The 24,692-nt window shown below is 49.2% G+C and overlaps 1 protein-coding gene across 4 annotated transcripts in view; it reads right to left on the reverse strand.

Annotated features, from left to right (window-relative positions):
• The window catches only part of LOC149121965 (uncharacterized), a 38,139-nt gene extending 14,627 nt beyond the window's left edge, over window positions 1–23,512 (reverse strand). Inside the window, exons 1-2 of one of the 4 annotated variants that reach the window (XR_016222122.1) lie at window positions 22,654–23,512; window positions 4,153–4,221 (exon numbers count right to left, since the gene is read on the reverse strand). Coding sequence is in view for 2 of the 4 variants with exons in the window: in XM_089314723.1 (XP_089170849.1) it covers window positions 4,153–4,221; window positions 22,654–23,367 (783 nt within the window). In the remaining 2 variants the exon portion in view is untranslated. Of the gene's footprint in view, window positions 1–4,152; window positions 4,222–13,921; window positions 14,060–22,653 lie in introns of those variants that run through there. The other 3 variants (XM_089314723.1, XM_089314724.1, XR_016222123.1) reach the window with 3 other exon arrangements.
• Window positions 23,513–24,692: the final 1,180 nt, after the last annotated feature.

A 24,692-nucleotide genomic window follows, 5' to 3' on the forward strand; every position in this document is an offset into this window, starting at 1 on the left:
GCAGGGTTGCTCTGACCTCACTGTCAGTAGTCAGGCCTTTCCAGAGGTTCTGGTGGAGGGAGGAGGTGGCAGTACCCACAGAGGTTGGGGGATGCCCAGGTCGGGAGAACAGGGCGATGGTGTGGAAAATTCCAGGACTTGGAAGGTGTAGGATGCACAGAAAGTGCTATACTTGGTAAGGACAGGAAGTATGGGAAGTGCAGTTCACTTTGGGTGTCTTATTAAATAATATTTAATAACAGTTGCAATTTTTATAGGTGCTAGGATGAAAAAAAATGAAGAAAAAACAAAGCAAACTTTGGCAAAAGTGGCGTGCCATATTCTAAACCAACGTTTTAAAAAACAACACGTTATATTTTTCTGATTATGATAGTTATACATATGTACTGGGGAAAATTCGAGGAGCAGGCATTGTGGCACAGTGCATTAAGCCACTGCTTGGGATACCTGTATCCTATAACAGAGTACTGGTTTGAGTCCTGGCTTTTCAGCTTCTTGCTAATGTGCCTGAGAAAGCAGAAGATAATGGCCCAAGTGAAGAGTCCCTGCCACCCACGTGGGTGACCCGGTAGGAATTCCTGGCTTCTGGCTGCAGCCTGGCCCAGCCCTGGTGCAGGTATCTGGGGAGTGAACCAGTAGATGGAAGATCTCTGTCACTCTGCCTTTCAAATAAGTAAATCTTAAAAAAGAAAATTAAAAAAAAAATTCTGATACATAAAAAATAACATCATAATCCTAATTTTGTTATAACTTCCAGTTTCTTCCCCATGAGCATAAATCTTTCACAGCACTGAAATATGTATGCTTTAACCCTGCTTCTGCAGACAGCATATCACATTGTCTAACTACAACAAGGTAATATGATGCTGCTGAATGAATAACTTTTGGACCTAATGGAATCTCTACAAACATCAGTCATCTCCTCCCCAAAATTCAAAATGTTATTTTTAAAAGACAGACAGCAGGGAAACTCCTGTGGCCCTGACCCTCTGAATCACCCATAATCCCACCTGTTTTATCTATTTGTAAACATTGCCTCATCCTTTCTAACAGCTTCCAGTTTTCTCTGCCTTTCTTCCAAGGGTTCACTGACCAAAGACTACAATTCCCTCATCTACTCATTCAACAAAAATTTTTAAACACCTACTCAGTGCCAGATCCTGAGCCAGCCGCCGAGCATAAATGATCCATAAAACTAATGGGTCTAACAGGTATGTATCCAAGGGATATTTGGTATGCTTAGGTGATAGTTTATATTTAGTTGAGGCCAACAGAACTGCATTTCAGGCTGAGCTGAACAACACCAGCTTCTCCTCCAAGCTGACACCACTTCAGGCCGGGTGGTCTCGTCCGCAGGTCCAGCCCCTGAGTGCGGCTATTCAGTTCTAGGTCTGTGTCCTATTTGCCACGCCCGAGTCCCCCTGCACTTTCCTTCCTGCCCAGCCACATTCCATTTGGGAAACATTTCTGACCAGCATCTAGGAGTCTCTCTCTCTCAAACAAGTGCAGCTCCAAACATCCAGAACATTCTTCAGACAACCCTGCCTGCCTGCATTTCCAAGTGGAGTGGTAGTAAGTATCTGGAACAGGCACCACAACTTCATTTTTTAAAAATTATTTCCTACAGATCAACAATGCAAGCGTTACTATTAATCACTTACCAGCTCCATCTAAATCCATCTCTGAGAAAACTTTTCAAAAAAAATATTCCAACCTTCAACTGCTCCAGGCATTTTTTCTTTCCTATCCTAGTAACTTTGGTTATTTTTCTGCAATGGAATAACAGCTAAAGGTAAAGTACTCCTGAAGGAGTCAGCCTTGCTCCAGTTTACCAATAATTCCGCAAGAAAACACAGCTACCAGGCGCAAGGTGGACACGCCTTATCTCTTTACGACAAGCACTGTATCTTACTCCCGGCAAGAAACATGGGGCTGAGCACCTCGCGTGTATTTCATTCATTCTTTACAGCAATGGCAGTGAGGTGCGGCCACTATCACAATTTCCAATTTTGAGATGAAACAACCAAGGTGCAGGCCAATTAAGCACACTGAAGCCAGTTAGCCACTTGGGAAGCTGAAGTGGAAATTCAAATGCAGGCAGCTGCCTCCCTGGAGCAGCCTTTTCTGTGACTTGTCCCACGCCCTCACCCCCCATCCCCTCCTGGTAATCATCTGGCCTGTTCTCCCCATGAAGCTGAGACCAGCAAGTTGCACGTTTCCATTAGCATCAGAGGCACACGGGAGCTATGGGAGGCACACACAGGCTTAGGTGCTTAGCCCAAGAGACTCTGACTTGGGCAGGGGAGAGGAGCTCTGCATTTTTTAACAGGCACCTTGGGGCCAGCCGTTGTGGCATAATGGACCAAGCCAACGCCTGTGATGCAGGCATCCTATCCACTCCCCAGTTTAAGACCCAGCTGCTCCATTTCCCATCCAGCTGCATGTTAATGTGCCTGGGAAAGCGCAGAAGATGGCCCATGTGCTTGGGCCCCTGCACCCACATGGGAGACCTGAAAAAGTCTAGCCCAACTCTGGCTGTTGTGGCCATTTGGGGAGTGAACCAGCAGATGGAAGAAGTGTGTGTGTGTGTGTGTGTGTGTGTGTGTGTAATTCTGCCTTTCCAATAAATCAAAACAAATCAAAACAAACAGGCACCTATCCTCCCACCATCACCACCACCAGCTGATTCTGGCTCTGCACCCCAAGCTACTGCGTGGGTAGAGGAAACACTACCTACTGGGGGAGAGGCTTTTGGAAAATGGCATTCATTCCCTGGGATCTATCACCTATGCCCCGTCGGGGGCTTTGAAAGAATTCCCGTTTATCGGATACAAGGTTCCCGTGTGGGGTGATGGATGTGGCGACGGAAGCACAACACTGTGAAGGTACCTACTGCTACTGAGCTGGACACTTCAGCACGGCTGAGATGGTAACTTCTACACATTTTAAAATGGCAGGATGCTAACCCCTCAGCTGCCCGGGGCGGGAAGGTGTCTCTCACACTCCCTCCTGCTGATGGGGAGAGAGGTGAAGCTTAAAAAACCCAGCTGGCCCTCAGGCGTGCCCTCTTCCGAGTCAGCGAGCTGGCTGCATATTGAGGGCACGAGGTCTGGGCTCAGAGGAGTTCCCAACACGCTGTACCACACCTCATCCCCTGCCTGGCTACAGTTTCATCAATCATCTTCTTGTCCATGAGGTAACTCACGGATGTCCCTGAACATGGCGGAGAGGGAAGAGAAGAGTTGAGGGAGAAAGAGTCCTCTTCAGGGTTCCAGCGCCAGCTCCACCCTGGGACTTGCGTGAGTCCCACAGGTGTCAGCTTTCTGATCTCAGCTCAAACGTCACCCCCTCAGAGAGGCTATTCCTGCTCCCGCCCACCCGTGACTCTGTAATGTCACACAGCCTGCTTGTCTTCCCAGCAGGTGCCATTGCTAGAAAGTTTGCTTCTTACATTTATACAGCCACTTTGTTCCCCCACCCCCCTCCCCCGATTAGAACTAGAATTTCCTGAGCGCTGGGAATGTGCTGCTTTGGTTCCCTGCACTGTTCTCAAAACCTGGCTGGAGACATAGTAGGAGCTCAATAAATATTTGCAAGCTAAGGGAATGAGTCAGCCTCATTTGTTTCACTCCGTCTAATCTGTTCTTTCTATCCTCAAGGTGATTTGTAGGAAAGGTCATAAGGGACCAGGCATGCCAAGGTACTCCACACGCACGGTGAAGTACCTGGGAGTGGGGGAGGGGCAGCTCAGAAAACCCTGGACACCTGCCTCAAAGACCCCCTTCTGTGATGACCATGGCACAGGGGGTGCCTTTCTTCACTCCCCCCTCCCCTTGCCGCCCTCGTAGGCATAGGTTTGTCTGGAATCTAAAAAATGGTGCAGCAGGCCATGCAAACAGGATGCAGACACAGTAGCACAAGGTGAGGCCTCTCAAGGCGTCTTCTCATTTTCAGGTTGAAATAACAAAGACAACGAAGACGGTGCTGGCAAAGTGAGGGGGAGAATCACGGAGGTGCTTCCCACCCAGGGGACCCAGGTTCAACAAGCAAGAACTGGGTGCCTGCTATAGAGCCCAAGTCCTGGGCCCACCCCCAGCGGGAGAGACAGATGCCAGAGACTGTCACAATGGAGCAGGGCAGGCACACACTCACCGGCAAACTCCAATTCGCTGGATCTCGCCTAGGGGAACCGCAAGGCAGGCCTTCCAGAACGAGTGATACCTACACGGGATTTAAAGAACGAGGAGGGAGAGATGGGAGGGGTGAGCAGCCGGCCTGGGACAGAAAGACCATACATCGTGTTCAGGGCACTCCCAGTGGCGGAAGCACCGGGCATTTATGGCTTGGGGGGTGGGGGAGGCGGGCAGGCAAAGCACTTCTCTGGGAGATGCATGCAGAGAAGGGGGCGTGGCCGCTCTCCCACAGGCTGTGAGCAGACCCTGAGACCAGGCACTGACCCAGCAGGTGAGTAGGGCTTGGCTGGAAGTAGAAACAGGGGACACTAAAAAGGCAAACCAGACTTGACCTCCTTGGGCAGCAAGCAGGGAGGAGTTGAGCTGGGAGGGGCTGGGCCCCGGGAACTGGCCAGAGATACCAAGGGAGGAGATTCCCGGGCAGCCTCGTCACACGTGCAGGAGAACACGGGCTGTGTCACTGACTCAGAACTGCCCTGAAGCTGTGGCCAGGCAGCCTCACCCTGGGCTGCTGCAGCTTCCTCGCCAGCCTGGCTGAGCCACGCAGCTGCCACGTCCCTGCTGAACGGAGCGGAACAAGAGAAGGCCATTCGGCCCAGTGGGGCCGTCCCTGAGCCCTGAGAGGCAGGAATGAAGACAAGTATAAGGACGACTCTGGTGTCTTCCACGAAATTCTCATGCAGGAAAAGGAGAGGGAGAGGAGAAGGAACCCTCAGGCCGGCAAGAAGGCGACCACAGTAAATGCAGGGGCCTCTGCATTTCCTTTTCCCACTTGCCCCACACAGGAGCTGCCTTAATCCCATGCACTCGGGAAAACACAGAGGAGCCTACCAGGTTCTCACGTGGGGATACACTTTCAGAGGCTCCCAGGTGACAATCTGAAACCTTGTACAGATCCCTCTCTCAGCAGCCAACGGGATTATGTCCCGGTAAACCCATGGACAGCTCAACGTATCCTAAATGAAAATCGCAGGTAATGCACCTAAGCTATGGAACACCCAGGCTCTGCAGCACAGCGCATGTGGAGTGCGAGATGTTTGCTCTTATCACCATGGGGCTGCCTGGGAGCCATCACCACAGGGGATCCTACCGCATGTGGGAGGGACAGGTACACAAGTTGAAAACAAGGTTGACTACATGAATAGATGAATGGTTAAATAAAACATGGTACATTCACACCCTGGAAAATAGGTACTGCTGCTTTGACGACTCAGATCTGGATCATTTTACATGGAAATAATTCCAGAACAGTTTTAAAAAATAAAAACAGGGGCAAACACTTAGTTCAGCAGTTTTAAGCCGCTGCTTGAGACGGCCAATTGTCATATCAGTGTGCCTGGGTTCAAGTCCTGGCTCCACTCTCCTTTTTTGCTTCCAGCTAACGCGCACCCTGGGAGGTAGCGGGTGTTGACTCAAGTATTTAGGTTCCTGCCACCCACACGGTAAGACTCAGATTGAGTTCGGGCTTCCTGGCTTCTGCCTGGCCCAGCCCTGGCTGTTGCATGTATTTGGGAATGAACCAGCAGATGATAGATCTCTGGGTGTGCATATGTGCGTGTATCTGCCTTCCAAATAAAATAATAACTACTTTAAAAAATAAATTGAACAAAACATGGTGTGACCTTATTTATATAAAACAGCACACACATAAGTATATGTCTGTGCCTACGCAACTGTATAAATGCTAAGGAAAGTCTGCAAGAATATTCACCAAAACAAGTAACAGTGATTACTTCTAAGGAAAAAAGGATTAGATGGGATTAATGGGGCTTTTGCTCTGCCTGTAGTGTTTATATTCTTCACAAACAAGAATGGTTTCACCTATTGTTTAATGAAAAATGAATTTACAAGCACTGTTTAAAACGTCAGATTACTCTGGGAGACTTCTGCTGTTGAAGACCTTTGCTTTCTTGAGTTAAACGGCACCAGGAAGGCAGCATGTGGGTAAGGGTTTGTTTATCCGGCTTATCTCAGGCTGGAGCCAACAATGCTAATGGTCCTGAATAGCACCGGCCACGCCTTGGCCATCGGATCCCCTCCCACCCCAGTGCCAACCACTCCTTCCATGTGGGTGCCTCCCAAACACCTCTTTCCAGACACACACCCTCTCCCTCATGATGCAGCCCTGACTTCCCAGGTTCCTGCCCCCCCCCCCTTCCTAAAGCGGTTCCTCTGGCTAACTTCCTCTTTCCTATGAACAGGTGCCTCTTCTCCCTGGAAGCTGGAAGAGACATCTCCCAGCCATCTCTAGCCCTCTTCACCTACACAGTGACCGCCCTCAAATATCCTCAGTTGTCACATTCTTTCTGGCGATTTTTCTAAAAGGTTCTTCCCACCGACCCAACATACTTTCCACACAACACCTGGACCAGCAGGGTCACCTTCAAGCCTCCTTGTCCTGGACGGGTTGGATGCCCCTACTAGATGTCTCAGTAGGTAAAGGGGCCAACATGCCAGCCTGTTGAGGTCATTTTGAGCCCCATTCCATAGTTCATCGTATTAACTGTCTTCCCAGCTTTGAGTCATCTGCAAATCTGGGAAACCAGGTCTTTATACTCTGTCCAAGTATCTGATAGAAATGTTAAAGTGACTGGGCCAAGAAGGAGGCTCTGAGTATAGTTCTCTTTCCAAGGGAACCCAGGGCTTATCACTATAGTAAAGAAAGTAACTTAGATGTTTTTCAGAGACAGTCTCATTTACCACCTTCTAACAACCCCTGGTAGGGGATATTATGATCTCAATTTTAGAGATTTTGAAATTGACACTGAGAATGGCTAGGTAACTTGTAAAAAGCCCCACAACTATTAAGCAGTAGAATTTTCATTTGAACCTGTCAGTTGATTCCAGAGTTCACGGTTTTCCACCATGGAGTGGGAATATTGTATGGCTTCTAACCCTCTAAAAGACAGAGCACTCACCTCTTAATCTGCATCAAGGATTGTCCGCATTCCAGCTCCAAACCTACCTTTCTAACAAGATACACCACGTGACAAACAGTACTCCATTTCACCTGCTCTATGTCATTTAATCCTCACCACCATGCTATGAAATAGGTACCATCATCATGACCACCTTGCAGATTCAGAAGTTAAACATAGATTACTCTGTAAATCAGAGATTATCTCAAAATCAGTGTTTTTAAACAGCTTCAACCCAGCCAACCAGCCAGGAAACAACAAAGCTGGATGAAATCCAGGCCTGCCTGCCTTGAGAGAGATTTAGGCGGTAGCAAGGACATAAATTTCCATTTGTACAATCGGTATGTAATTACTGAGTATCTTTACTGCAGGCTCAGTATGGCATGAAGGCTGGCAATAACAGCAGTGAACAGTCAACAACAACCCGTGCCCTTGGCTTGGTGGAGCACACACTCCCCCGAGGAGACAAACAGTAAGACGGAAGGTAGCAGAGTATGCAGAGGTCTGGGAAACAGCAACTCCAGCATTAGAAAACCATGGACTCGGAGGGTCAAGGATTTTGTTCCCAGCAAGTGGAGTGAGCAAAGCTCTATTCACTATGACGGAGGACATGAGAGAAATAGGTTTGTGGAAAGACGGAGTTCAGTTTGGGGCAAGGATCTTGGGGAGATGCCACGTGGGCAGCTGGCTCTGCAGAGAGGGCTGGGCTGCAGAGAGGTTTGGAATCAGCAGAGGGAAGGTGTCACTCGTGGAAGTGGATGTCAAAAGACTGAGGGATTGCAACGTCCCTGTGCAGGGAGCCAGGAAAGATGGGGCCTCCAAGGAGACCTGCCCACCTGGCCAACCAACTCCCAACCTGTAGCAGAAACCGGCTACAGGTGCATCTCTCTTCCCCAGGAAGGAAGACCTCTCCATCATCTCACCTAGTCACGCCTGTCTTGTTCAAGCCCTTTGCTCTACATCAGGGAACTCCAGCCCAGAGCTCTGTCTCCTGACAAGGCACCCTGAGACTTAGGAACACAGGTATTACCAGATGTTTGTGCCCTGGGTCCCTAACTGAACAGTAAGATCTTCAATGATCTTTGACGATTAATCTTGGGTATGGAATTAGGAACATACTAGATCTCCTCTCTATAGATCCAACCACAGTACTCAATTTCAAAAAGAGTAACTAAGCAATAAATCAACAGTAGAGCATTTCTGTCACCTAGTTACTCTGGCCGAACCTGAACAGCCTCCTCAATGCAACAGCATCCAATGTCCTGGGCGTTCCGCCAAGTTCTCCCCTGGGCCTTTGCACTGAATAAAACTGGTCACAAGGTGAGAATTCGCTGCCTCTCCTTATTCATTCTTTTTCCTTGGAATGTGCTGCCTTGGTCCCAGCAGCCCTTGGCTTCCAGAATTCTTCAAATTGAAAGAAAATGTCTTGAGAAAAGTTAGAAATGAGGATGGAATTGTACAAAAGAAACCAACCAAGGAGCAACAATAGAAGGTTCTTTCCCATGAATCAAGGTTCAGAGGTGTAACCAAGCCAGTCCCTTTAACAAAATATCATCAAAATTTACAATCTATCAACACCTACAGTGTTTCATATTACCCTTCCCTGCATAAATAAACGTCTGAAATAATGAAAAAGGGAGAGAAATAGCAACATCTTGTTTCCCAAACTACACAAACTGCCAGGCTCTCGCCTGTCTTATCATCCCGCTCAGGTAAGTTCAGGTGGGCAGAGCTGAGAGGTCATCAGGGTCCCCATCAGCCAGCACAGCGCCTGGCAAACTGGAGTGACTCAAAATGACTGTACAATGCATGAGTGTTGAATGGATGAGAAAAGATGTTTGAGGAAAAAGAAAATGATAGGAAAAAACAAGGAGGCAGGGCATGAGGGGTGATGTGTAAGTGGAACAAATAAGAAGACGACTAAGGAGAGAGGACAACCAACTGCCTCCTTCTGTGTGAGACTCAGAGTCTCAACACCCCACAAAAGACACCCACACAACACCTCCATCTTTGGGTCTGTTTCTGAGTCCTACATGCACTGTTAAACACAAACTAAAAGGTATCTGCCATTTAACTGTTTAAGTTTTACAATTGCTTCCTCTTCTCTATGGGCCTTAGAAACACATTTTTTAACCCTTTCACCAAAACTACAACTTGACATTGGGGTTGATCTAAGGAAATGAGGTTGCCCCAGTTTTGTCATTTCAGTTTGCCACTTCACATTTTTTTTTCATTCCAGAAAAGGAGGTCCATGCTATGGTTGGAATGTGGTTTGTCCCCCAAAACTCAGGCAGATGTTCAATCCCCAAAATTATATGTTAACAATATTAAGGGGATAGAAATGTAATCCAACCACAGTGCTTAGAGGTAGCAGCTTTGGAAAGTGGTTGGGATTAGATAAGGCCATGTAGGTGGAGTCCCCAAGATTGAGTCCTGCTGGCTTTATAAACAGAGGGAGGGAGAGGTACAGACACATGTGTAGCCTGTCTCTTGTAACCCTATGCTCTGTGTCACCTGGGAACTGTCAGCAAAAAAGGCCATGGCCAGATGGGGTCCCTAGAGCTTGTACCTTAGCAACTATGAGTTAAATGAACCTCATTAGCCTGCCTCTGATGTGTTGTTACAGTACTGAAGAAGCTAACACACTGGGGTCTGGAACCCTCAGGCTGTGCCCAGTGGTCTAACAGTAGAGCTCCAACCTGCGTGTCTGGTGAGGGGCACACAGAAATGAGTGTCCCCAGTGAAAATAAACCAGGCATTCCATGCCCACTTCATGGAAAGGCAAATCCAGAGGCTGCCCCATCCACTCTGCAACTTTTTCTAAGAGCACAAGCCGGGATGAACCAGCCCACCTTGTGCACTTTATTCTTGTTACTCTGCCCTATGTGACCAGTGTCCCTAGTGCCTTTCCAACTCTGAAGCTGCCCCTGTCACTCTCAGGAAAGCACAAGGGGTCTCCCGGAATTCAATCTATGCACACTCATGAGCAGCAAGCTAATTTTACTTCTGGCCTTTGATGACTGTGGCTAGTTCAAGTAGAGCTATTATTTTTTTAAATCCGATATAAAGTCTAAATGGGTTCTAAATGAGTATCTCTATTTTAGAGATTTAATTTGTTCACCAAGTGATAGCAAAGTGCCGCAACAGGATTGCAAATGTAGTTTAATGCTGAGAAATTTGCCATAACATGGCAGTAGGTCAAATGTGACAAAAGCATGCAAACATCGCAAAGATGGCCTTTTTAGTATTTGATAAAATTCCACTCCCTTTCCTTTTTTTTAAACCCAGGCCTACAAAACTACTTCTTCAAAGTAAACTAAAAGCCAACATCATACTTACTAGTGAATATAAAAACTAGTTCCATTAAAATTGGGTATAAAATAAAAAGACTTATTATCCTCACTCTTAGTTATTAATGTTATGGAATTTGATTTAAAAGAGAAATCATGGGGCAGTGCTGTGGCACAGTGGGTTGAAGCCCTGGCCTGAAGTGCCAGCATCCCATATGGGCACTGGGTCTAATCCCCACTGCTCCTCCTCCCATCCAGCTCTCTGCTATGGCCTGGGATAACAATGGAAGATGGCCCCAGTCTTTGGGTCCCTGCACCCATGCAGAAGACCTGGAAGAAGCTCCTGGCTCCTGGCTTTGGATGGGCATAGCTCCAGCTGTCACGGCCATCTGGGGAATGAACCAGTTGATAGAAGACCTCTCTCTCTAACTCTTTCAATCAAATAAAATAAATCTTTAAAAAAAAAAAAAAAGAGGGGATTTTTGTCCCTTAAAAAAAAAAGAGAGAAATAATTATTTTGGACAGAATTCCCCACCTAGAAAACCCAGGAGAATCCACTAAAAACACAGGTAGATTAAATAAAAATGTAAATCATTTAGAAATCAATGAGGAAGAAATATCAATTGAGAATTCTATAAACCTTAACTGAGAGATATAAAAACAGAGTAAAGCAAGAAACATACCAGGAAGTCAAGATTAAATACCATAAACATATTACTTCTGAATTAATGGAGAATCTTATTATAATCCCAACCAGAATTACAATGAGTTTCTGAGATTTTGACAAAATATTTCAAAATATAATTTGTAAGAATAAACAAGCAGCCGGCGCCACGGCTCAACAGGCTAATCTTCCACCTTGCGGCACCGGCACACCGGGTTCTAGTCCCGGTCGGGGCACCGGATTCTGTCCCGATTGCCCCTCTTCCAGGCCAGCTCTCTGCTGTGGCCCGGGAGTGTAGTGGAGGATGGCCCAAGTGCTTGGGCCCTGCACCCACATGGAAGACCAGGAGAAGCACCTGGCTCCTGGCTTCAGATCAGCGCAATGTGCCGGCTGCGGTGGCCATTGGAGGGTGAACCAAAGGCAAAAGGAAGACCTTTCTCTCTCTCTCTCTCTCTCTCTCTCTCACTGTCCACTCTGCCTGTCAAAGATAAAAAAATAAATAAATAAACAAGCAAGGTTTAGATAAATACAATAGAAGAGAATTTGTCCTGTGAGATATTAATATAGGTTATAAAGCCAACAGAACTAAAACAGTGTGACACTCATACAGGAATTTAGACTGGGACCCACAAAGTGGCCCAGTGGGTAAAACTGCCACCTACTATGCCAGCATCCCATATGGGCACCAGTTCAAGTCCCAGCTGCTCCACTTACAATCCAGCTCCCTGCTAATGGATCTGGGGAAGTAGTGGAAGATTGCCCAAGTGTTTGGGCCCCTGCACCCATGTGGGAGACCCAGAGGCTCTTGGCTCCAGGCTTCAGCTTGGCCCATCTCAGCCATTACAGCCATTTAGGGAATGAACTTGGGGATGGAAGATTGATCTCCACCCCCCCTTCTCTGTAACTCTGCCTTTCAAATAAATTTTAAAAAGAAAATTTAAAGATAGATACCACAGACTTAAACTGACCTTAGAATATACAATATGCAACTAGGAAGCATCTATTATTATTCAATAAATAATCCAGGGAGAATTAGTTAACTATTCAGAAAATAAGTTCAGTCTTTAGTTCATAATGTACTCACACAAAGCTGATTCCAGATACAAAGCTGAAGGTAAGTATGAAAATATAGTTAATCAAAGAAAGCGGATAGACTACGAAGGTAAAGGTCACGGAAGTCTCACCAGAGTGGACAGAGTTCTATCAGGCCACACAAAAACTCACATTTTCCATACATTAGAAAGCATGACAAACACTTTAAAATGATTTAATGAACAGTTACATACAGTATGAATAAACAATCCACTTAATTATGATGATCAACATTAGGTGCAAAAGCAAATTATAAAATGTGAACATGATACCAGTTTGGGAGAAAACACAAAAATGTAGAAAAGTATACACCAAATGTTAGCGATTACTCTGTTTTTACTTTTAAAAATTTGTTCTTAAAGATTTATTTACTTAAAAGGCAAAGTTATAGAGAGAGGAGAGATAGAGACAGAGACAGAAAAAAAGAGAGAGAGCGAGCTTCCGTCCACTGGTTCATTCCCCAAATGGCCACAAGTGCTGGGGTTGAGCCAGAATGAAGCTGGGGCCTGAAACTTCATCTAGGTCTCCCACGTGGGTGGCAGGGATCCAAATACTTGGGCCAACTTCCACTGCTTTCCCAGACACATTAGCAGGGAGCCAGATCAGAAGTGAAGCAGCTGGGTCTCGAACCAGTGCTCATATGGGATGGCAGCATCAAAGGCAGCTTAACTCTCTTTGTGCCACAATGCCAGCCCCAGTATTACTCTAGAAGGTAGAAGTAATACATTTTCTGTATTGTGATTTTCTCTATTTCCCAAAATATCCAAAAGCAACTTGTATTATTTTAGAATAAGGAAAAAATTCCAGTTAGAAAAAACAATCATCAACTGATAAAGATGGGAAAATACCTGCCTAGACACATGATCAAGCCATGTTAAATCCTTAATTAAAAGGCATTAAAAAAAGACAAAGACAAATGCACAAAGAACATGTCTTCAATACTTAACCAAGAAAAGGCAAATTGATGATAAATACATAAAAAGTGGGTTTCCCCACTATTCAAAGAAATGCACATCTAAGCTATGAAATGCCAAGTTTTGCTTATTAAACTTGCAAAAAAAAAAATAACAAGATACCATTAACCTCATGCCTCACAATGATACCGCCTGGAAAGACCACTCGACTAGATAATCAGTAAAACTAAATTGCTTGGGCCGGCGCCGTGGCTCGCTTAGTTAATCCTCCGCCTGCGACGCCAGCATCCCATATGGGTGCCGGGTTCTAGTCCCAGCTGCTCCTCTTCCAGTCCCGCTCTCTGCTGTGGCCTGGGAGTGCAGTGGAGAATGGCCCAAGTGCTTGAGCCCTGCATCCGCATGGGAGACCAGGAAGAAGCACCTGGCTCCTGGCTTCAGATTGGCACAGCTCCGGCCATAGTGGCCATTTGGGGAGTGAACCAACAGAAGGAAGACCTTTTTCTGTCTCTCTCTCACTGTAACTCTACCGGTCAAATTAAAAAAAAAAAAAAAAGCAAAATTGCTATATTTTTGGAGAGCATTTTGGAAATATGCACCAGGAGTCTAAAAAACACTCCCCTCTTTGATCTAGTAATTCCACTTCTAGGACTCTGTGGAAGATGATAAATTAGTGATCTGGACAATGGAGTTACTTAAAGAGACAAAATTCCACCAGGACGGACCAACAACCAAACCCTCCTCCCACAAAAGGGGACTGTGCAAGCTTCCACAGACCCACAAGAAGGCTAAATCAAGAAATGGAAACATTTGATGCCTTGAGAGCATCTTCATGGTGGAATTTTCAACAAGGACTGCAGAATCCAAAACTGTATAGGATGCATTTATGGCACGGTCTCAATTTTGTTGGGAACAACAGACGTCCCAGCTCGACCTCTCCCCAGCAGAGTAGCTCTTCCTTGAGTCTCTCAAGGGACCTGCTCCTTCAATTCTAAAAACAAAAAAAAAAAAAAAAAAAAAAAAGTGAACTTGGACCCCATCTTTCTAGTTCTCAGTTCTATTAGATGATACAATATATCAAATCATAAGCAGATGGATAACATCTGCACGAATCATTAAAAGATAAAATATAGCCTTTTCATAGTTTAAACTGTGTTTTGGATTGAAGAGTTTTCTCTAAGTAGGATCTCCAAAGTAGGGGGCTATTTTAGACCTCACTGCTTAGACAGTGATAGCCCATTAGGAACACACAGCACTGCCAGCCATAAGCCCCCCCTCTTATCCTCTGTGACTGATTAGATCTGGGTGTGCCTGCTGCCACAGGAACACCCCTCACCTGTTGTCAGCCATCCTCTGACTTGGCCTTGGAGAAGCCCTAACCACCCCCCGGAGAGCAAAGGGCAGTCAAAAACCAAGATCCAAGCTCCGGCACAAGGCAACAGGCCAGCTGCCTTACTGCTAGGCTGCACTGCTGGTGCAGGACATGCACTTGAGGAGTTCCTTTGCAAACGTAGGCAGCTTCCCTGCATAGCTCAAGAAATGCCTGTCTTCCTCTCTTGAATGCAATAATAACTGAGCCTATTTCTTCCACAGCCACCTCTCGCTTTACCAGTCCCTCCCATTGTAATTGTTAACGCTGTGCCCAAGCCACAATGAAAGAAAAACCTCAAGTCTCGTAAATCAGGCTGAGGTAGGGATGAATTCGCCTGCTAAGCAGCAGAGAAGTGAATGGGCTCAGACCCCAGCAGTTAACAGAAAAGCACAAGCTCTGTCATCCAAATTCATTCTGCATTTAAGAGGGGAAAAGCGATACACTTTCATGCCAAAAGTATTTCAGCTCTGTGAATTGTATCCACCTCTCTGAGATTGACAAAACAGGCTGATATTAAGGCTTCAATTCTTCCAGAGAAACATTTCACCGGTAAAAATATGGTCATCAATTAAATCTGATTTCATGTTATGAACAACAACTAAATTGAAACTTCCTCAAACAACTCAAGGGGTATCCAAATTAAACCGTGTTATTTGATATTTTAATCCTGGATGTGCATAGCATGTACTTGGTCACGTGCATTTTTCCCAAATGATTTTTTTCCATTCCCTGGATTTTCCATAGTCAGTAATATTATAGAGTTTAAACTTAAAATGAAGTCATCAAAACAGAGTCTTTCTTTGCTTCTGCCTCTTCCTTAATTCCGAATACAGCAGCCTCGCTGCTTTATCATTATATTGTAGCTCTTCCTACCAAGCGGCACAAACACACGGATGCTGGCTAAGTTTTGTTCGAACATCAAACTTGTGCAACCACAATCAGCATCATGAAGGAGAGCTTTCACTATGTTTATAGATGACGCACCTATCATGTGGGACCACCGTGCAGCCACAGAGCCAGGAGCAAAGCCATCACTAAATAGGCACACACAACAGGTTAGGTCAAACATCACACAAAGACCCCGGCCGGTCCAGTTGGACTAACAGCCCTGGCAAGATGAGCCACCCTGTTTGTCTTTATTGTTTTCCCCAGGGTATCGTCCTCTTCCCTCATTGAAGCAAGGGGCCCTGTGCCCACCGCCTTAGGGGAGGGATGGAGGGACATGGATTTGTGAGTCTCCGGCTTTAGTTTTCACAACTGCAGTCTCAAGGGCAGAGGGGAAAGGATTCAAGGGTACTAAGACTATCATAAACCAAGGATTCGAGGGTACTAAGACTGAGCAGAAGCAGGCAGGACCCCTGGGCCTCTGCTGCCCTCCCTCCCCATCCCTTCTTCTACAAGGTGAAGGGCAAGGGAGGAAACAAGAAATATCTGTGGCCTGCTTGCTGGCAGAAAGCAGTGAGACCTCAGGGAGGTGATGAGGAGCAGCCTGGTGTCACTGCCTGTGAAGTCACCTGCAGCCAGGGATGGCGGGCATTTGCATGCCAACCAGGCAAGGAGAGAGGTGTGACACCGCCACCCAGGGAGCAGGGGAGGGGAATCCTTAGACCCGAACAGACCAAGTGTCTCCAACAAGGTCACACAGATTATAAATAGCAGAGCCAGGATGTAAATGAATCCAGGCTGGCTCCAGATCCCAAACTTGAACAAAGGAATTGGGGAAAATACAGAGGTCTATTTCTTGCACACATCCAAGTTCACGGGCCACAGATCATACTTATGCATAGTGCTTTGACTTTTATTCTTCACAAACACCACTCCTTCTGCCTCCCTAACAATCCAGCCCTCCTTTCATGCAAAATCCGAAACTTAAAACAAAGAAGCAACAGTGGGGCTGAACTTTTCATTCCCCATGCACTTCCCTCTCCCTGCAGAGGCCCCAAACACTCCTGGAGCATGGTTTGAAAACACCGTGGTCCAAACCAATCTCACTGGGAACATGGGCTGGAGAGGCCAAAGCAGCCCAGCTGGGACATCAACACCAGCCAGAGAAATCAGAGGAAAGGCAAAAAAAATACCACCCCCTCACCCTGACACTAACCAGCTCAAGTCTCAATACCAAGGGGCCAGAAGGGGTGGAATTCGGGGCTGAGGGGGAAGAGTCAGGAATGAGGCAAATCCAATCAACAGGCAGAGGTGGCCAGCGGTCTGTGGTGAGCAGAGGTGGGGAAGCAGAGGGAGGCCCACGAAGGCAGGGCTCCCACAGCAGGCTCCTCTCGCTGTGAGCCGGCCAGATGCAATGCCAGGGATGGGAGCAACAATGCCCACCACAGCCTCAACAGCCAGGGTTTGGGGGGGGGGGGCGGAATCAGCACCACCCAGCCCTCTTCCTTCCCCATTCAAACAGAGCCTTTCCTCACACTCACCAAGGTACCGCTCGGTGTTGGACGCTGTCAGCTCCAGCAGAAGTGCCTGCGTTTAGGAGCAGTGTGGGTCCCAGCTCAGAGCACCAGGCTGCTCAGACTCACCTCCCAGCCAACCATGGACCAGCTGAGAAACCTCAGGCAAACAACTCGACTGCGCAGAGCCTTGGTTTCCCCATCTGCATCTCTAGTTCAGAAGGTGGTGGTGAGAAAGGACTCAGCACAGCACCCAAAGCAAAGTGCTCATGCAGCGTAAGCTCATTGCCATCTATTTGGATGCCTTCATTGCACTCCCGCCCGCTTTCCCTTCTGTCTTCCACCATGCACTAGACTCCTGTGGCTGCTGAGACAGATGGCCGCAAACTTAGTGGTGGCAACAACAGAGTTTGCTTTTTTGTTTTTTTGTTTGTTGTTTTTGTTTGGTTGGTTGGTTGGTTTTTTTTGACAGGCAGAGTGGACAGTGAGAGAGAGAGACAGAGAGAAAGGTCTTCCTTTGCCATTGGTTCACCCTCCAATGGCCGCCGCGGCTGGCACACCACACTAATCCGATGGCAGGAGCCAGGTACTTATCCTGGTCTCCCATGGGGTGCAGGGCCCAAGTACTTGGGCCATCCTCCACTGCACTCCCGGGCCACAGCAGAGAGCTGGCCTGGAAGAGGGGCAACCGGGACAGAATCCAGCGCCCCGACCGGGACAAGAACCCGGTGTGCCGGCGCCACAAGGTGGAGGATTAGCCTAGTGAGCCGTGGCGCCGGCCGCAGAGTTTGTATCTTACAGTCCTGGAGCTTGGCCAGGCTGAGTCCCTCCTGGGTGCTGTAGGGAAGAAGCCATTTTCTCCCCTTTTCCAACTCCTGGAGGCTTGGCTCCCAACTCCTTCCCGTACTCCAACCTCCTGCTACTGACTCTGACCTGCCTGTCTCCCTCTAAGGCCCCCCATGATTAGACTGGACCCATCCTGGTAATAAAGGATCATTTCATCTGAAAATCTTGAATCACATCTGCAAAGCCTCATTGGTCACATAAAGTTAACACACTCACAGGTCCCAGGCAATGGGACCTGGACGTCCTCTGGAGGCCTTTATATGGCCTCCCACACACACCTTGCACATAGGCGAGACCGAGGCCAAGAAACAATATTAGTAGCTAGCATTTTGCACATGTGATATGTGCTACGCAAAGGGGTTTGGCTGAATTATCTCACATAGGCCCTGATTTACAAAAGGTCCCTTGCTTGCCTAAGGTTGTAGAGCTCACAGTGGTGAAGCCTATGTAAACTCAGGTCAATTTGATTCCCAGGGCTTTATATTTGACCAAGAGAGTGTCTGGGACTGGGCCGTAAACCTTGATAACCTTGAGACAGGGTTCCTGTGAGCCCAGGCTGAAATGTGCACACAGTCGCTGGAGCAGCCACAAGTTTCTCAGACCTCCCAGAGAAAACTTCGGGATTCTCAACAGTTTCTTGAAATGCAGGTTTTGACCACAACACCAAGAAGAGGCCATGTGGGCCTGCCACCACCTGCTGAGGGAAGGGGAACACTCCATTCCTGCCCCCAATTTAGCCTTGGAGTTCCAGCAGAGCTCCCAAACCCAGAGAGACTTTCACACTTGATCTTAGCCAAAAGGCCGAGAAGTGATCCCAGAGAGACTTTCAACACAGTCCGGTCAATCCACAACCCCATGAAATCTCAGCAGGAAGGCTCAAACCCCGGGTGGGTCACCAGAACAGGCCCACCTGTGGCTCCACTTGGTCCACTCCAGGACCAAACAGCCCCCACCCTCCAGCCCACAACAGTGATCAATACCCAGGTCCTGGTGGGCCACAGCTTTCAATAAGGCCCAGAGGGTTCACAGCATCCATAATAAATGACCTCTTTTCCTACCAGTTCTCAGAGAGCGGCTCAAAACCAAGTGTGGTTGGCACATGGTAAAAAGGGGCAAACCAAACAATGGCCAAGCATGCCTATTACGGTAGATTATCCAGAGCATTTCAGAACCTCAACCGCTAAACAATTCAACCATCGCCCTGGCTAAAAACTTCTAATGAGCTGAGTTGAAGCTATTAGGTTTCACCCAGACAAACAGAGGGGCCAGTCACTTGTTTTGGGTCAGGGGCCCTGAGATTGATGGATGGCACAATGTCAAGAGACTGGACCCTGGAGCCAGCCTGCTTGGAGCGAATGCTGGCTCTGCCACTTTCTGGCTGTAACTCCATGGAAGTTACTTTGCCCTTCAGCGTCTCCATTCTCCTGTCTTCAAAACGGGCATAATAATGCAAGTCCACACTCTCTCATCTGAGTGCTTGGAACGCTTTTCTAGATTTTGTAATGGTGAAGGGCCACACAGCACTGAATCCAACATATCTGTTATTTCTAAAGGAAACATATAACTCTCAGCAGGCAAAGAAAATAAAGACTGTCATTTTTCAGAGCCTTTTAGGCTTAGGAATTACAGGTGAGGGTAACAGACCATTGGAACTTACTGCCAAATATCATAAGAGCTAAATATCTGGTGGACCAGCTTAAGTCACACCCTGGGATGCCCACATGCCATGCTGTAGTGCCTGGTTTGCCACTCTGCTTCCAACTCAGCTCCCTGGGAGGCAGCAAGCAAGGGCTCAAGTACTTGGGTCCTTGCCACCCATAGGGCCAAGCTCTGGCTGTTGCAGGCATTTGGGGAGTGAACCAGTGGACAGAAATCTTTCAGGTAAGATGAAAATAAATAAAAATTAAATGGGTTAGCAGATGTAAAGTACTTGGAATGGTACCTGGCATGTAGTAGCAGGCTACGTTATTATTTTCACCTAAATTGGCACAAAAGGAGACTGTAAGCAGGAAATTTAAAATTTATGACAAAACTTGCTTTGGGAAGTAGTCTGCCTAATAGATCAATAACTCTTTGGAACAACTCTCTGGGGCAGGACTTTCTGAGATAACGGAACTGTTCTATACCTCCACAGTCCAGTGCAGTGGCCACTAGCCATAGGTAGTAGTCATGGAGCACTTGAAGTGTAGCTAACTTTTACCCATTTACACTTAAATGTCAATAGCCATAAGGTGATAGGGGCTACCATGTTGGACAGTGCAGCCGTAGAGGGCTGGGTTCCCAGTCTGAGCCTGAAAATCTGAGTCATAACACTGCCAAGCTAGATCATCAGTAACCACAAGCTAGCATCCTGCATGCTGGGAGCAGATGGGACCTCCCGATGCTGGAGACAGTTTTGTCTTCCTTTCCAGGCCCCACGGTTTGCCAATGGCAAAGAGCATCTTTGATATCTTTGTCACAGCTCCCCATCTCCAATTCTCTTCTTTGGGACCTAGCAGGGTCACAGGCTTCCCCAAGGCCCATCAGTATTTCCTCACCCTACTCCAGGAGCACCACCTGACCCAGTCACCTGCCCTCCTGCCCTCCAACCCAACCCCTACTTGCTCGGTGCCAGAGTTCTCAACTGGTTGTTGGAAGGGGAGCAGCTCCATCAGATTCACACTCTGAGCTGTTACTGCCTTTGGTGACTTCTTCCCAGCTTCTCATTCAGAACCCAGCAGGTCTGAGATGCCATGTGTGTTACTATCGTTGACAGCACACCGAGCAGCCCAGGCAGAGGGAGGGAGAAGCAGCCAGTACTGAAGCCGCTGTTCAGGAAGGGTGTTTGCGGAAGGCTGGGACTGCCCACACTCGCATACGTGGAGAACAGCCTTGCTCGGCGCAGAGGCCTCCTCTCCCCAGACATGGGCAACGGCACCTGTTCTCAGCTTTCCCCAACTCTTCCACTGTGTGCAGACCCCCTGTTCAATCTTTATGCATTTAGAAAGTCGTGACAAACTGCAAATCAAACAAATTGCTTCAAAATATACAACGAAAGCACAGAAAAGAATGTGACTAAGAATGGTTAAGAAGAGAAAAAAAGAAAACCAGAACCTGCACTGGAATCCAGCTGCACCACCATCCACTTGAGTGCAGATTTTTAATGACCCAAGTCAAACCTGGAGCAGAGCCAAGAAGCTTCTGAAAGCAGCAGCTCAATCTCACCTCCTACCTGGTCCCAAGGCATGGACCAAAGACAAGGATCAGGCAGAGCTCCTAGGTGTAAAAACAATGTCCTGGCCAGTGCCATGGCTCACTTGGCTAATCCTCCGCCTGCGGCGCCAGCATCCCATGTGGGCGCCGGGTCCTAGTCCTGGTTGCTCCTCTTCCAGTCCAGCTCTCTGCTGTGGCCCCAGAGGGCAGTGGAGCATGGCCCAAGTGCTTGGGCGCCTGTACCCACATGGGAGACCAGGAGGAAGCACCTGGCTCCTGGCTTCGGATTGGCGCAGTACGCCGGCCGTAGCGGCCATTTGGGGAGTGAACCAATTGAAGGAAGACCTTTCTCTCTGTCTCTATCTATAACTCTACCTGTCAAAAAAAAAAAAAAAAAAAAAAAAAAAGCCCCCTGTGGGGCTGTGAATAAGGAACAGTACTAATGGAAAATGTTATGCATTTCAGTTACATTAGCTCTTCCTCCTATACATGTAGTAGAAGCAAAGTCTTATTGTTTAATCCTGACCCCTGTAAAGAGCCGCCTAGGTACAAGCACTGTGTCAAGGAGCCACAGTAAATGGGGAAACAAGACATCTCCCTAAAGAACTCTCCTGAAAGGGAGAGAGCAGAAAGGCCCCTTCAGGGCAAGTGTTGCAGGAATCAGCAAGGCCAGGTCAGCAGCAACAAGGTTCAGTCTGAAGAAGAGTTAGGGTTTAGAGCAGACGTCTTGGAGGAGGGGCACGCAGAGGGAGGAGGATGTTCTAGGTGACTCCAGATGCCAGGCATTCTTCAGCAAAGTGTGCAGGGCTGCAAACACCACCCTGGAGACAGCCCACCTTTCCCTGCGATAACAATCCCCGTGCACCTGTACAGACATCTACGGGATGCACCTGCCTCCTCCTCCCGAGGCAGGTTCTCAAGGAGTCTTCTTAATGGGTGGGTTGGGGGTGGTGGTGGGGGGGGTGGCCAGCGTTGCTTGGTCACAGCTGTGCCCATTCGGTGTGAAGGTCCCCAGCCCACCCTAAGCCCGGGTTTCTACAACAAGCACCGGGCAGCGCACTGATCCTGCAGGGGTCTGAACGACCCACCTGCGGGCAAATTGGGCAGAAGGCAGCTGCGATGAAATGAATCCTGCTTCCACTCGGGGAGCTCACTCCTTAACGTGACTCGTCCTTATGCTGAATAATTGCTTGAGGCAGTGGAATCAAGTTTCTCGTGGCTTAAACACCGGGTGTAAAACCCCACGAATTTCCACCACGCTCTTAACACCAGCAGGACAGAAGACTTCTAGCTCCGGGTCTTTTAATTGTTAACACCACGGGAGGGCTTTAAGGGAAAGCCACAGGCATTCTTCGAGGGACCGGCTGGAGTGGGCCCAGGTCCACCACTGTATTGGCTAGGACTGAGTGTCCAGCACTCCCTCCGGGAACCGTCTCTGGAGCACTTTCCTTGAAACACGCTTGCTAGGAACCGCCCCGAAAAAGCTGATCCAGTACTTTTTCCTCCTGCTGCTGCCACCTCCGCCCTGGACACACAAAGCGAAGCGGCGCCCCGGGAGGGACACCTGATGGATAAGGAGGGCGCGCAAAGGACGTCCTGCAGCCCCCGCCACGGGGACCGCCCGCTCGGCTCTCCCCTGGGAAGCTGGGGACACCCCTGCACCAGGCACGCGGAGTTAGGCGGCTGCCCAGCGGGTGCACAGCGTTCAAGCGGAGAAGCTGCCCCGCTCTAGCCTCCTCCGATCCCGGGAACCGAGCTGCACAGCCGTGGCCTCACCTGTCCTCTTTTGGACACTCCCGCCGCTGTCCCCAGCGCCGCGTCGTTCCGGGAGTTCCGCTCCGCGACCGTCGCTCGCCGCGCCGGGGCCGCCGTTCCTCTGATCGGCTGCAGAGCCGATGCCCAGGAGCTCTCGGGGACCAGGCCGGTCTGCTCTCGGAAGCAGAGCCCAGGGCGCACCCGCCTGGCCGCGCAGCTGTGCGCCGCGCCCGCCGAGCTGTACGCGCGGCCCGGACCGCGGCGGCGGCGGCGGCGCGGGCGGCAGCGGGGGCCCCCGCCCTGGGCAGGGCTTTCCCAGAACTCGCCCGCCCCGGGTGAGAGCCCGCGAGCGCTGCCGCGGGCAGCCGGGCGGCCGGGGGAGCGGCCTGCGCCGGGCCCGCCCCCCGGCTCAGGCCGCGTGGGGAAGGCGGGCGCGGAGGGCGGACCCGGCTGCCGCCCCCGCCCTGGCCGCCGGCGGCGCGACCCCGGCCCAGCGCCCTGGCCGCGGCTCCCGGGAGCCACCCGCTTGGCTCCGGCCCGGGCGGGGGCGTAGGAGAGCTGCCGGGTCGCTAGACCTGGGGAGGGCGGGAGCTGTGCACGCTTCAGGCCGCGGAGAGTGGAGTCTCCCGCTGCCCCCGGGGCACCATCCGTGGTAGGCGGAGAAGGAAACTGAGGCTCCACCAAAGTCACTCCAGTAGATGTCAGGCCCGCGCTTGAGTTTGTTAGGCCGTTCATTCATGCAGCATGTGCTGATGGTGGCCATCAAGCACGTGGACTCCGGATCCAGTGCTCTTTCCTTGCTGAAGCAAACCTGGAGACTTCCACCGCTGCAGCAAACTACGGGGTCTGCACGACGCCTCCTTAGCTGCTGGAGTGGCTTTAACACCCAGTGGGCTGCCTTGGGAGAGCCAGGGACCAGAGAACAACCAAACCCTCCACCTCCTCCCTTTTCCCTACACCTGCGCCTCCTCCTCACCTGTTCTAAGACCCTTCCCTAGCCTGGCCTCTCCTGCTACCTCCAATCAGGACAATTCCCGTGGCCCCCTCCCCTCCATGCAAACCTAAACGAACTCCTCACGCTACAGCCACGTTTATTGTTTTCTCTTCTAGGGCGTTAGTCTCTGCAGAAATCTTCCCCGACTCCCATGGCTGTAGGAAGCCAGCGCGCCCTGGCCACTGTGGGCCAAACAGCAGAACGTCTCTCCCAATCCACCGCCTCTAGTCCTTGGGCTGTGCCTCCTCTCCCACACTTTCCTCCTGCTCAGGTTTGACCCTTCCTTCCAGATCCGTCCTAAAAGTGATCTCCCCTTCTTCGAGCCTCCAGAGCACAGGAGAGATTGAAGCAAGAATGCACGGGAAAGCCAAGGAATTCTGCCTGTAAGAAAAAAATCTGCCAGCCCGATGCATAAACTGTTTTTGCTGTTTCCTCCCCACTAGGGTTTTAATGAAAACTAACATTACCTCCTCCCCTGTGAGCTGGCTTCAGAAAAGATCTCTACAGAGGGCTCTGAGGACACTCTGCTCATTAAGAACGGGGAGTTTTAGCACTAGAGCAGTGGGAAGTGGTCGTTGTCTCCAATCCCTGAGTCTGCACTGTCCTGGACAGGTAGATGGAGGCGCCAGGGAAAAGGTAGCATCGCTTAGATAAACAATTTACTTAATATACAGTATTATATTGTGGTTTTATGATTCACTTAAACAACCTAGTAATATCAGCCATCACCAATCACCTGGAGACGCCAAGGACTGCTATTTTTTATAATTTAATTTGGCCCATGGGAATTGGAGATTGGTGCAGACTGGTGGATGCACACGCAGTTAACATTGAATCCTCCAGATGAGTCATTGCGCCATTGGTAGCCAAGGGCAGTCGAGGTCTGGTGAGCAGGAAAGTTGTAGGAGCGTGATCATCAGCATGGCCCCACCGCTGCAAAGGGGCACCTTCCCCAGGGCTTTGTGACAAGGGCAGGTCTAGATCGATGTCCTGTGCTTGCCCCCTTGCTCCTTCTCCAAAGGAGACCGGAGGGAGCCGTGTCCCCACAGCTGCCTCACCGCATTGG

Source organism: Oryctolagus cuniculus, chromosome 15 (genome assembly GCF_051225735.1).
Source record: "Oryctolagus cuniculus isolate XC-2025 breed Fujian yellow rabbit chromosome 15, ASM5122573v1, whole genome shotgun sequence".
Lineage (NCBI taxonomy): Eukaryota > Metazoa > Chordata > Mammalia > Lagomorpha > Leporidae > Oryctolagus > Oryctolagus cuniculus.